The sequence below is a fragment of the Erigeron canadensis genome, chromosome 1 (assembly GCF_010389155.1).
Source record: "Erigeron canadensis isolate Cc75 chromosome 1, C_canadensis_v1, whole genome shotgun sequence".
Classification (NCBI taxonomy): Eukaryota; Viridiplantae; Streptophyta; class Magnoliopsida; order Asterales; family Asteraceae; genus Erigeron; species Erigeron canadensis.
In genome coordinates, this window is record NC_057761.1 from 56,759,851 (window position 1) to 56,773,783 (window position 13,933).

Below are 13,933 nucleotides of genomic sequence, written 5' to 3' on the forward strand. Positions count from 1 at the left end.
TTATCGTCTTTTCCCATGTTAGGACTTTCTACAAATACTATTGTCTATATTTATAATTATACAAATCAACTCATGAGCGAACTTGTTGACAAGGTAGTATCTCTATAAGATTTTTGTGACATCGAATGATAATAAACAAAAATGACTTCAAAAACGTGTACCGACTACCGAGTTATTATGTATGACCCAGATCATGTGAGGATTAGAATGAAGATATTTTACAGGCATCATATGACTCATACGGGGTGAGTCGATAGGTATCCAATTGTGATACCGCAGCTAGGCTCTTCCTTTACCGTTTTATAAAAAAGATGTTAGGACGATAATATTTGAGTTTTTGCATTGACTATTTCATAGATGCTCGCTAAAAAAATTGGATAACTACAAAAAATAAAAAGTACCTTTCGACCAATTCATGAAAATAGCATTGACCTTTAAAAGTTTTATTTTTTAGAAATGAACTTTCATTTATTACCCAAAATAGCAACATTTGACATGTGTTCATGGTGACGTGGACATTCTTGATTACGTGACATTTTTTAATGATGTGTCATTCTTTATAACATAGAAAATATAAAGGACCTTTCAACCAATTTATGAAAATAGCAATGACCTTTAAAAGTTTTACTTTTTAGCGATGAATTCTGATTTATTGTCGGATTACTCCAACACCTTGTCAGTGTTGGATGTGGAGATAGGTCTATGTCTCCTTTATGATCTTCATACACAGCTTCTTAATGCTTGAAAATAAAATAGACTCAACCAAAATCAATGAAAAGAAGCTAAAATTAGCTTCAGAATAAAACGATGAGAAGAAATATCTTACTGGAACCGAAACTAAAACGGACTCATATTATTTTTTGGGGAAAATGACATAACTTATAAAAAATAAATAGTAAATAAATAAAGAATAATGTCATGTCATTAAAAAATGTCACGTAATCAAAAGATGTCTATGTCACCATATACACGTGTCAAATGTTGTTATTTTCGGTAATATATGAAAGTTCATCTCTAAAACATAAAACCTTTAAAGATCACTGCTATTTTTATGAATTGATCGAAAGATACTTTTTATTTTATGCGGTTATAAAAATATATATATATATATATATATATATATATGTTTAAAATGAAGCGGACCCACGCGTAATATCTTGGTGATTTCATTGGTCTTTCCTTCCACTTGTTATTAGTACTATTAAATATTGGCCGAAGGAAACTACAAGTAAAAAAATATGAAACTTAAAAGACTTAGACTTTTTGTATAATATTTCTTCATATCCTCACCTCTCTTGTTAGTTGTTACATCATTCCTTTCCAAACACCAAATCAACATTGAGGAATCTACAAAAAGTATGGATCAAAATCATTTTATCACAATAGACCATGAAATTGAGTTAATGAGTACCCAAATGAAACAACCACCAAAGTTACTACTTAAATTAGCTGGCAGGAAATCCTGTTGCATTTTTAGAATCCCTCAAAGTCTAGATAAGCTCCTTTAAGAAGCATATCGACCTCGAATCGTCTCGATTGGCCCATACCATTATGGAAACAAGGATCTTGAAATGATTCAAGAGCATAAATGGAGGTTTCTTAATGACTTTATCACACGAGGAGGTAGGCCACTTAAGCTTTTCATGGATATTGTAGTGTCAATGGACGTTCAAATTCGAGAAAGCTATTCGGAGTCTATTGATGGTTTTAGTAAAAATGAGCTTGCTAAAATGATGGTGCTTGATGGGGTTTTCTTGATTGAGTTGTTTCGAAAAGTTGGGAGATTGTCTCCGGTTCATCAAGATGATCCGATTTTTAAAATGATTTGGGTGTCACCTCTTTTAATGATGGATATATTGAAGATTGAGAACCAAATACCATTTTTTGTTCTGCAAAAGCTGTATGATGAGTCTAGAACTGATGAACGTACACTTCCTTCTTTAATCTTCGAGTTTTACAATTACTTAGTTGATAGGCAACCAAAGATATTGAAAAAATGTGAGAATCTTGAAGGGAAACATTTACTTGATCTTTTTCGTAAGAGTTTTATAAATACTAATAACAATGGAGATTCGATTAGGAGGTGTGAAAACGCTCCACTTAAACTCATCCAACCCGCGACCGCACTTGCTATCAAAGGAGTCAAGTTCAGGGCCAATCACCAAGCCGAAAGCTTCTTGGATATCGAGTTCGAAAATGGGATCCTTTACATTCCTCAAATTAACATGGATGATTTTTACAGTTCATTCTTTTTGAACTGTGTGGCATTCGAGCAATGTTATTTTCATTGCTCAAAAGACATTACAACATACGTGGTGTTCATGGGATGTCTCATGAACACCTCAACAGATGCCAGTGTGCTTTCCGGAAGTAAAATTATTGAGAATTACTTTACAGATTCAGAAACTGCAGAATTCTTCTTTCATATAGGAAAAGACGTGGCTTTTGATATCAAGAATAATTACCTACAAGGTTTGTTTAAGGAAGTAAATGATTATTGTAAGAATGGGTGGCATGTGGGTTGGGCCGGGTTTATCCATAAATTTTATTTCGAGAACTGGCCTGTTCTTTCAGCACTTGCAGCTTTTATGTTGCTTTCTCTTGCTGCTCTCCAAACTTTTTACACCGTTTATCCATACTACCGCAAAGATAAGTGATACTATAATTAGTGGTTTGATGCGGTGGCAAGTCGTGGATGCAGAACACTCGGAAGATGATGTTGGGTTAATCTTGATGGGTATGGATTAAATGACTTCGGGTCAAGATGTCAATGAGTCGGTTTTTAATTATCATGTGTCTAGTGTCTAAGTATGTGTCTTTAGTAAGTTTAAAGTAGTTATTAGGCAAGTTATTTGGTAGTAGGCTTTTGTTTAATGAATGAGTAAGCTTTTCTCCCATATTATTTTTCGTCTCTGCAAATTCACATTTTACATATACATATATATAGTTTGTGAGTGTGATAAAAGGGCCTGAACCTACAGATGATGTGTTAGTTGTGATGTTTGTTTTGTTCTGTTAAATTCGTTAAAGTTTATTCTGTCTTGCAAGTATATTTTCCTATAAGTGTTTATAACATTTTTGTAAATTTGAAATTTCAGTTCGTTGGCTCGTTGCCACATATAATTTAGAGTTAATTTCATTACATTCGGTTGAAGTATACCATAATATTATCAAGCTCTCGATCTCTGTGTTTGTTTTTTTTTTCAATTACATGCACCTATTGTGAATTTTTTTTACCAGCGCTCATCTCTCACCCTAACGTCTGTTAGTGTGGCTCCTTCGAGGCTCTCGTATGTATTGTACATCAGGGTAATTTCATACTTTTAACCAAAACCCAACCCAAATATATAATAACAATAAAATATCAAAATTTTATAATATATTTATACATGTGCATGGAGATGAACAAGACCGAACCAAAAACAAAAACAAAAAAAACGTCAAAACCAAAAAACCGAACTGCTACCATGTCACCATTTCTTACGAGCCACCTAGGTTCGATCTTTGCTAAAGGCAAAACGTTTGGGAGAATTGAAATGGTAGTTAACCTTGATATTATCCTAATATGGGGGTTATGTAGGTATCAATGTGGTATATAAGACCAGAGGATTACCACAATTTTCCCTATAACAATCAACGGTTTTTTGTTTTGATTTACTGAAAACCAAAATATTCTGTTAAATTTCGGTTTCAATACATTCTCAATCTACACACTATATCTACCCAAAAACCCCCAAATTATTTTCCAACCATTCTACTCAAACTAGGGGTGTTGAAAATAACCAAACCCAAATAACCCTACCCAACCCGAATGGGCTTGGGCGAAATGGGTTGGGTTATTCGGTTTACAGGTCGTCATTTGGGTTAACCAGAATAACTCAAAACTTAATCGGTTTAGATTGCGGGTGAAACTTTTTTAATTTGGGTCAACCCAAATATCCCGAATAAGATGTTTGTTTGTTTTATACATACTAATGTAACACATCAAATTTGTTTAAAGTATGTATATTCTTGATTATTAACGATAAAACAACCACCTTTTCATTCAAATATTCAAAAAACGCAGAATTACATGTGTTTTAACCGTTTTGGATATAAAAGTTTGTTAATCTAAATAAATATTACTATTATTTAACTTTTTAAAATTGAAATTACATTGTTGCAATGTTGCTTAACTAATAAATCTATTTAAGTTGCACGTAAGTTTATCAATCACGTTTTATTTGGGTCACCCAAAACCCGACACAAAAAAACTCGAACCTGAACAACCCAACCCCGAATAACCCAAAGCTTATTCGGTTTGGGTTACGGTTTGATTTATAATTGTTCAAAACCTGAATAACCCGACCCATCATCACCCCTAACTGAAACTACTTCTCTCTTTTATTTACCACTTCTAAATAATTCCACTTAATATATACCTGTAACACTCTTAGTGAAATTATTTATAACATACATCTTTTGACCATTAAAATAAACCATTTTTTTCACCAATTACTTTTACATGAATAAACACAACACTACCATCACCACCACCGCCGCTATATTGCGTGGGTACCCTTATCATTTATTAAAAGAATAAAATGATTAATTATCCTAATACATCCTCCTACAAATCATCCAAATGTCTTCACTTTATAATATGTGTAACCCATTAATTTTCTCTCATAATATCATCTTTAATTGTATTTGTACTATGTGATATAATCATATTTTTAGAAGGATATATCCTTTTAAGTTTTGGATTTGATTATTTCATGGATTCGCTAAATAAGTTATTTTATTGGATAATGCTAAAACAACAAAACTTGTATGTTAAACTTAATTATAGGATAGTAACATGTGAAAGAATCAAATGATAGAATAAGAAAAAGAATTACATCCACGTGTCAAATTCTAAAAATTGATTTAAACATACAAGTATTGATTTATTTTCTTATTTTATTTTATGTCTCCGTGAAAAAGCTACATGTAAAATGAAGCGGACCCCACGCGTAATTTATTTTTGTTTTCATTGGTTTTCCCTTCCACTTGTGTTATTAGAAATTGGCCTGGCCGAAGGAAACTACAAAGAAACAAACCATGAAACTTAGAAGACTTTGACTTTCTGTACAAAATTTCTTCCTATCCTCACCTCTCTTGTTTCAAAATCTTTTCATTTCCAAACACCAAATCAACATTCAAGAACAACAAAAACAACAAAAAATGGATCAAAATCATGTTATCACATTAGACCAAGAAGTTGAGTTGATGAGTACCCAAATGACGCAACCACCAAAGTTACTACTCAAGTTAGCTGGCAAGAATTCTTGTTGCATTTTTAGAGTCCCTCAAAGTCTAGTCGAGTTCAACCAAGAAGCATATCGACCTCGAATCGTCTCAATTGGCCCATATCATTATGGAGACAAGGATCTTGAAATGATTCAAGAGCATAAATGGAGGTTCCTTAATGATTTGATCACAAGAACAAGTAAGCCACTTAAGTTTTTCATGGATATTATAGTGTCAATGGATGTTCAAATTCGAGAAAGCTATTCGGAGTCTATTGATTGTTTTAGTAAAAATGAGCTTGCGAAAATGATGGTGCTTGATGGTGTTTTCTTAATTGAGTTGTTTCGAAAAGTTGGGAAGTTGGCTCCGGTACATCAAGATGATCCAATTTTTAAAATGGTTTGGGTGTCACCTTTTCTAATGAGGGATTTATTGAAGATTGAGAACCAAATCCCATTTTTTGTTCTACAAAAGTTGTTTGATGAGTCTAAAACCGATGAACGTACACTTCCTTCTTTAATCCTTGAGTTTTTCAATTACTTGGTTGATAGGCAACCAAAGGTATTACAAGAATATGAGAATCTTGAAGGGAAACATTTACTTGATCTTTTTCGAAAAAGTTTTATAAATACTAACAATGGAGATTCGATTAGGAGGTGTGAAAATGCTCCACTTAAACTCATCCAACCCGCTACCAAGCTTGTTCTCAAAGGAGTCAAGTTCAGGGCTAATCATCAAGCCGAAAGCTTCTTGGATATTGAGTTCAAAAATGGGGTCCTTTACATTCCTCAAATTAACATGGATGATTTTTACAGTTCATTCTTTTTTAACTGTGTCGCATTCGAGCAATGTTATTTTCATTGCTCAAAAGACATTACAACTTACGTCGTGTTCATGGGATGTCTCATGAACACCTCAACAGATGCGAGTGTGCTTTCCGGAAGTAAAATTATTGAGAATTATTTTGGTACAGATAAAGAAATTGCAAAATTCTTTAATCAAATAGGAAAAGACGTGGCTTTGGATATCAAGAATAATTACCTACAAGGATTGTTTAAGGAAGTAAATGATTATTGTAAGAATGGGTGGCATGTGGGTTGGGCCGGGTTTAGGCATACTTATTTTGAGAGCCCATGGGCTTTTATTTCGGCACTTGCAGCTTTTATGTTGCTTTCTCTTGCTGCTCTCCAAACATTTTACACCGTTTTTCCATATTACCACAAAAGTTAGTTGACATAAGTGGCTTGATGCGGTGGCAACTTGTGGGTGCAGAACACTCGGAAGATGATGTCTTAGTTCGGAAGATGACGTGTTAATTAGTTTTGATGTTTGTTTTGATTTGTAAAAATTCATTAAAGTATCTTTTCGTACAAGTGTTAATAACATGTTTGTAAATATCAACCGTTGCTACATATAATTTAGTTTTCTATACTTCTATGGATACAAACAAACTGAATGTCTAACGGAACCTATTGTTAACATATCTAAAACGGAAAAAACATGAACATACAAAATTAATTTGTTCGTTAAGTTAAATGAAAAAACATGAACGACAAAGCACTTGTTCGATCATTTAAGCTCATGAAAGTTTGATAAGTTGTTCCTGAAAGTTCGATAGTCTGTTTGTAAACGTTAGTGTTTATGTTTTTATATTCGTACGAAATTCATATATAATTCTAAAAGTTTGTACATAACATAAGCTATCAAAGGTCACTAGTTTATAGATAAGAGTATCATATTCATATAGGTCGTAAAAATACGTAAATTTATTTTACTTCTTACAAACCATATAAATTGATTTATCAATTAAATATCAGCTTTAGTCTTTTGATTATCTCTAGAATTGAGTATTATATAAGAATATTAATGTGTATTGCACATTTGAGTAATAAATTAAAAGTAGGTTCTTAATATTGCTATCTGCTAATAGATCGAACTATCGAAGGTCCTTACAGTCTTTCATTAATATTACCACGCAAAATGTTTTCTTAAAGAAAAGCCTATTTATCATTTTACAAAAGGAGGAGGTGATAGAGTTATTTTATATTTTGATCCAATTATAAATTGTACAATCTTTAAAATAGTATATAAGTCGCTAATACCATTGTTAAAGAGAAGGTAGTAGAGGTGGCAAGTGGCAACCATGCATGTCATTCTCGGGTAGAGGTGATAACCATGTTTTTTTTGGGTTAATGTAGTCGTGAGTTGGCATATTGACGGGTTTATGTACCTTAACCCAAACAGAATTTTTGTACGGATGTGACTAAGATCGAATCAATTGCGTACGTAAGTGGGAACTTCACTTCAAATATTTGCAAAAGTACGAAGTCTGGTGTCTTATACACCAGACTTTGCCACGTACATTGAAGTCCAATGGTGTAGACACCGAACTTACCCGGTTTTTCAATTATGCAAAAGGAAAAATTTAATGAAGTCCGGTTATGGAGATACCGAACTTCACTTTTTTGTACGAGCAACCCATTTATATATATATGTATATGTATTACCTATTCAAATAACCACCTTCAAACAATTATATTGAAGTCCGGTGTTTATTTAACTGAGCTTCAAAGTTCATAGACAAGTCCGGTTTCTCCATGAAATGCACATGGTTTTTAAGTGCCACCTAGACCAAGTTTAGTGTCTACACCACCGGACTTCAATGTACGTCGCAAAGTCCGGTGTCTAAGACACCGGACTTCCTACTTTTGTAAATGTTTGGAGTGAAGTTCCTAATTATACCAATTGATTCGATTTTAGTCTCATCTGTACAAAAAATTTACCCAAACAATGACTTATTTTAAGTTTTACTTTTAAAATAGTAGAACTTTTATTTGTTCCGAAGTGATTATGTACTTTTACTAGAACATATTAATTATTCATTTGTTTACTTTTAATATCTCTAATTAATTATTATTTTATTTCAAACATGCGTGTAATTTACAAGGCCGGTGTTTAAGGTGGGCAAAATGGGCGACGGGCCGAGGTCTGATTTTTTAAGGGGTCCGATTTTTTATTTTTTATTGTATATATATTAAAATTTATATATATATATATATATATATATAATTAACTAAGCTCATTATAAATTTTAACAGTCATTAAAAGTTAAAACATACAACTTAGTCCATATAAAAAGTCTACTAGATTTATAAAAAAAAAAATTATCAACCAATTTGCTATGAAATATGCTAATAGAACTACTTGAATCCTCTGCTAAGCATTACGATATGTTATTTCAATAGTATAATTTTGCATTTTTAAAAAAAAAAATTTTGAACAATAACTTTTGTTAATTAATTTTATTGATGTAACATCTATTGTCATTATAAAAGATTAGGGTCTATAATACATTTTTTTACGCTTAGTTTACGGGCCTTTTTTTTATTCTCGGTCTGGATCTATAAATCTTTAGAGACGGCCCTGGTAATTTAGAAGCTAAGTAAGATAGCTAGTTGTTCTATAAATTTTTATGAAAAAAACATTTTATTAATTAAAAACTTGTTAGTTACATATTTCAAAATAGTATTAAATTGTTTTTGTTTTTTTTGTTTGTGAAGAGTATAGTAATAGGATAAATAGCTATTAATATTTCAAATGAAAGGATAAGGTGTAAAGTATAAGCACATTGAAGCCACAAAAAAGCATACGTGAAAAAGAATTGTGAAGGATGGACGGATTACAGCAAGTCGCCCTCCCCGTGCTTGGAATTGTAGCCGCAGCTGCTGTTACTTTCTACGTCGTTAGCTTCTCCGAGCTTCGAGAGGTACCTAATTAATTATTAATTCAATCAGCTATACATATAACTTCATTTTGTAAATGTTAGATTAACTTTTTTTTTCTTTTTGTAATAATCAACATTTTCTGTATTTATATATCGAATTATAGAAATCACTTAACAGAGATTGGGATGACGACGAATCCGAAGGATTCAAGACGTCATTGAGCTCAAGAGAAAGAAGAGCTAGAAGAAAAGCACAAAAGCAAAGTAACAATAAACCTTAATTAACTCATGACTGCTTTCATTCTTTCTGTTTTCATTGTTTTAGACATAAAACACAAGCTGCTGTCATTATAAATTATTGTCTTTGCCGTGTAACGATTTTTTATTCTTGGTCCTTTGTTGTTTACAACAGCCAACACGCAAGAGGTCGTAGTGGCAACACGCCGAAATCTTGGCGTGTTGGGCCAAAACCACGTCACAAAAAATACACTTGCGTTACTAATGGTCCTAGGTATTTAAGTCGACTATTATTTCATAAGTGGTTCAAAATATTCCAAAGATTTCATCTTTAATTGGATGACCGATTCAATCTTTTACTGCAAATTTATAAGCCGTTTCTTTCACTTATATAACTATCTGGCGGAATTGCCACATATGAAATTGAGCACAATTTTGTTTTGCTTATGCATATCGGCTCAGGCATAAAAAGCCATAAGCTTGAAATGTTGGCTTTTAAATTGTTGCCAGCTCTTGGATAAAGACATTCGGTCCTTCATAACTGAATGTAAATTTAACAAAGTCAAACATAACACAAGTAGAACATTGACATGTCTAGTTATCTAGATTGCTGTGATGTAAAAAAAGGGCCATCTAAACAAATTTTTGACAAATTTCTAGTGGACTGCGCGCATGTGGGCCAAAAATAAATAAATAACTCTTGTGTATAAAGGCCTGTTCGTTGTATCATTTGGGCTTTCACGGTTTCACCATTACTGATGCGGAATTGCTTTCAAGTTTCAATACTCGTACAATTTACTACAAAATCCAAAAATGTCATGGTCTATCATTAATGACCGGCCCTGCAAAAAGAAACAAGAAAACCGTTCATGTGCATATAATTGTCGAAGATGACGAAGATTACAATCATCATTTATTTCTGTACGTACATATCGATATATATATATATATATTCTTACTTGATTTATTAGTGAATTCATTGTACAAAAGAAATGGATTACCTATCTTTCAAGATGTAAAAAACAATACTGTATGTATAATTAAACTCATCTCCAAGTTGTGCAAAGAGAACAATATTTGTTATTTTAACTTAAAACCTATAAGCTAGTAGATACAGCTTGGAAGTTAACATTAACAACTTTTTTATTCTCTTTCTTTTTCCGGACCAATGAAGAACCCAGGAACATCAATATGACAATTTAGGAAGCGTGAATGTCAAATAAAGCAAAAATACGAAAATCACGTGTAAAAAAATAAATGTGCAGGGCTTAAAAAAATAATTACATGTGTTGGACCTGACACACCTTTAATAAACAATGCCACCAATCAATGCCCACACTAGATAAATACTTTTCAATTTTAACGTCATATACTACATCCATCCAAGTGGATTTATAATTTGAAATCGTGATTACAATAGCGCTATCAAACCGAATACTCGAAATATATACTAGACATTGTTGTTATGTTTAGTTAATGCAAATTAAACATTTGTCGAATATACCAATCAAACATTGGTGAGATCCACCAAACCTCGACCGATATCGGGTTTAATACCCGTGATTATTAGAATTCGATATTATGCAACCGAATGAATAAAATGAAAGAAAGTTACATTTACACACATAATTGGTACGGGACACAATAGGTATTGTAATAACTAATTAAAGATTATAATCTCGCGGGAACTCCTCTAGTTGAATATAATGTATTATTTTCGGTTATCTTAAGAATAAATGTCATTTTAAATTTATTTTTTTCAACCGGTCAATTTTCTTATTTAGTTGGAAAAAAAATTATATTGGGTATAAATAATATTTTATTGGTGGATGATGTAATCATTAAACATCTCTAAAACTAGGTAGATGCATTTTCAAGTAGTTATTAATGGGTCTAGCAACACCATATACCGAAGATGTATAGGTTTAAGTTCTCTTTAATACAATAGAATAGAAAATAAGAATATATAGATATGTCATATGTATATGAAAGATTAAATAATTAAAGAAGCGTGTAAACGACGAAAAGAAAAGCCAAAAATCATCAATGATATACACGCTCCTATGTTTATGCGTGACGGACTTGGGAGAGTAAATCAATGATCATTTTACGTCAAAGGAAAAGCTTTCCATTCTTAGACATTAGCATTTAACAGGAATTGACACTTGAGAGAGATTAGATTAATTTTTATCTCCTCGTATCCTTCTTTCCCTTTGGTCCTTCATCAAACACTTTATGTAACAAATTCATGACGTATATGTAGAAAAGAAGATATTAAATTTTAATAAAATGGACGTGGTCTATACTCTATACTAAACCTCTTTAAATGTTTGTAGGCTAATGTCGTTTTTTTTTTTTTTTTTTTTTTTTTTTTCATATAATGGAATATGGAGTGCTCCATCAATCACTTACGTCATAAACGTTGCTTTATTTTTATTTTTTTAAAGGTAACAACTCATTGATGTTCGATCTAGAAGAGAGAAGCAATAGTTTTACCTCTCACGCAAATACACCCACACCGGTTCGATTCCTGATAAGTCCCTAAATGGTTTGTTTTCTATGTGTTAGATGGGTATAATATTACTAAACCCCCCCACAACATTTACATGTGACAGAATTTGAACCTGAGACTCCAAAAGAAAACTACATTGTTGAAATCTCCTAATCACTTCACTAAAACCCCAATAATAAACTTTGCTTTCTAATAATAACCAAATCTAGATTGGTGTAAACACATGAGATATTTATGATATTTTCATGATTAGGGAGGTTAACTAGCCAATAATTGTATTATAAATAATTTTAACTATAAATGATGAAATGTAAAATGGTGTTAATAAATCAATTATACTGATTTTATAAAAAGTAGATTTTACTCACGTGTTGATTTTTCAATTTTTTCAATCATTTAATATCATATTTATTGAACAAATTATATATCTATGGATTAATATATGAGGATATCATACCTGCTTAAGCAAAAAGACAACTAACTATTTTTCTTTCTAATATGGCACTAGAAGAAAAACAGAAGGTTGTCTATTGGTCGAAACATACATTATTTTGTTGGGTTAATTACTTGAAAAGTCTTTCAACTTGTCATTGAAACCTTCTCTGAGGCTCAAACAAAAAAAAATTCTATTTGAAGTAAAAAAAAAAAAAGAAGCTAAAATGTCTTTATTGGGATCGTGACCTATTTTAGCTGATGTGGACAATAATTAACCGGTTATAGCTTCTTTCTTCAACACACTTGTGCCACCTTGGAGGCCAGATGTCTAAATATCACCATCTATCTTCAATATTTGTATCCATATTTATTTTTCATCTATATCTATAATTTTAAAAATAATCTATATCAATTATTTTAGAAATCTCAATTACCACCACCAACCCCCATAATGATTATGCACCACTCAACTTAGGATTGTTGAAAATAACCAAACCCATTTAACCTGACCCGATCCAAATGGGTTTGGGTTATACGGGTTGGGTTATTCAGGTTTTGGGTTAGTTATTTGGTTAACCATACCCATATAAACTTAATCGGTTTGGGTTGTAGGTGATAAAACTTTATTTTGGGTTAACCCGAATAAAACTATTCTTATATTTTGTAGAATTATTATAGTAATAATTATGGCATGGTTACTAGAATACTAACACAAGTTGACAATTATAACTTTGTTTCTCCATTACATCTTTTAATATATATAAATTTTGTCTAATATTTTGTTATTTGTTATTAAAAAATTAGAAACAAAAACCATTTGTACTTTAAATTTGGAGTGACTGATCACTATAACATGATATATAAGAATTTAGAGTGACTGTTCACTGTAACAAGATATATAAGAACTTGATTCGGAAATACAAGAAGAAATATTCTTTTGGACTATAACACATGTATTCTCTTCTGATGATATACTTCAATACTCATATGTTGGAATTGTTATGTAGCTAAAATACCATATTTTTCATGTAAATCGGCAACTAACCCTATTTTTAATTGGTTAATTTGGGTTTAACCCAAAACCCAACCCGAACTAATTCGAACCATTTAACCCGAAACCCAAAACCCAAATCTTTATTCGGTTCGGTTTATGTGTCACATTTTATATGGCTCAAACCCGAATAACCCGACCCATATAACTCGAAACCCAAGTAACCCGATCCATCAACACCCCTAACTCAACTACAAATCTTCCCTTTATCTATATCTATAGGTTATTATATACATCCCAAAATCTATATTCGGTCAAAGTCAAGTGACACGTCATCAAAACTGATGACGTGGCATCGGTGATGTGGCACTTAACGAGTTTCGTCTTTCAAAAACTAACGATATACCCCTTATTAGGAATTTTTTGAAAATAGGATCCTTTAAATAGATGAAAACAAAATAGGTTACCTTTAATAGGAATTTCGTGTAAATAGGTTACCTTTTTATGGAATAAACCCTATAATAAAAAGGAAAAAACTATAATGATTTTCTCTTATTTATCTTATTGGGTTTTTTTTACTTATTCGTATTGTATTTATGTGTATTTCATATGACTAAATTTATGTGTATTTTATATGACTAAATTTTTGTCATGTTTGGTTTTTTACTTTGTACATATTATTACGTTTGATGAATATATAACATGCTACATTATTATGCGATTTACGTTTGATTTGTTGTAGTGTTAATCTATAAGGTGAATA

General features: G+C 31.7%; 3 protein-coding genes and 1 long non-coding RNA gene across 4 annotated transcripts; 3 read left to right on the forward strand and 1 right to left on the reverse strand.

Annotated features, from left to right (window-relative positions):
* Positions 1 to 1,248: 1,248 nt before the first annotated feature.
* On the forward strand, positions 1,249 to 2,897 carry LOC122584772 (UPF0481 protein At3g47200-like). The gene has a single exon (XM_043756831.1). The coding sequence runs from the start codon at positions 1,572 to 1,574 to the stop codon at positions 2,655 to 2,657; it is 1,086 nt and encodes a 361-aa protein (XP_043612766.1). The 5' UTR covers positions 1,249 to 1,571; the 3' UTR covers positions 2,658 to 2,897.
* Positions 2,898 to 5,087: 2,190 nt separating this feature from the next.
* Positions 5,088 to 6,654, forward strand: LOC122584689 (UPF0481 protein At3g47200-like). The gene has a single exon (XM_043756736.1). The coding sequence runs from the start codon at positions 5,206 to 5,208 to the stop codon at positions 6,499 to 6,501; it is 1,296 nt and encodes a 431-aa protein (XP_043612671.1). The 5' UTR covers positions 5,088 to 5,205; the 3' UTR covers positions 6,502 to 6,654.
* Positions 6,655 to 8,841: 2,187 nt separating this feature from the next.
* Positions 8,842 to 9,262, reverse strand: LOC122585033. The gene is made up of 2 exons (XR_006321642.1): positions 9,172 to 9,262; positions 8,842 to 9,041 (listed from the first exon to the last, which is right to left on the reverse strand). It is a non-coding gene; the product is annotated as an uncharacterized LOC122585033 (long non-coding RNA).
* On the forward strand, positions 8,942 to 9,370 carry LOC122585032. The gene is made up of 2 exons (XM_043757132.1): positions 8,942 to 9,037; positions 9,160 to 9,370. The coding sequence occupies exons 1-2, from the start codon at positions 8,942 to 8,944 to the stop codon at positions 9,274 to 9,276; spliced, it is 213 nt and encodes a 70-aa protein (XP_043613067.1). The 3' UTR covers positions 9,277 to 9,370.
* Positions 9,371 to 13,933: the final 4,563 nt, after the last annotated feature.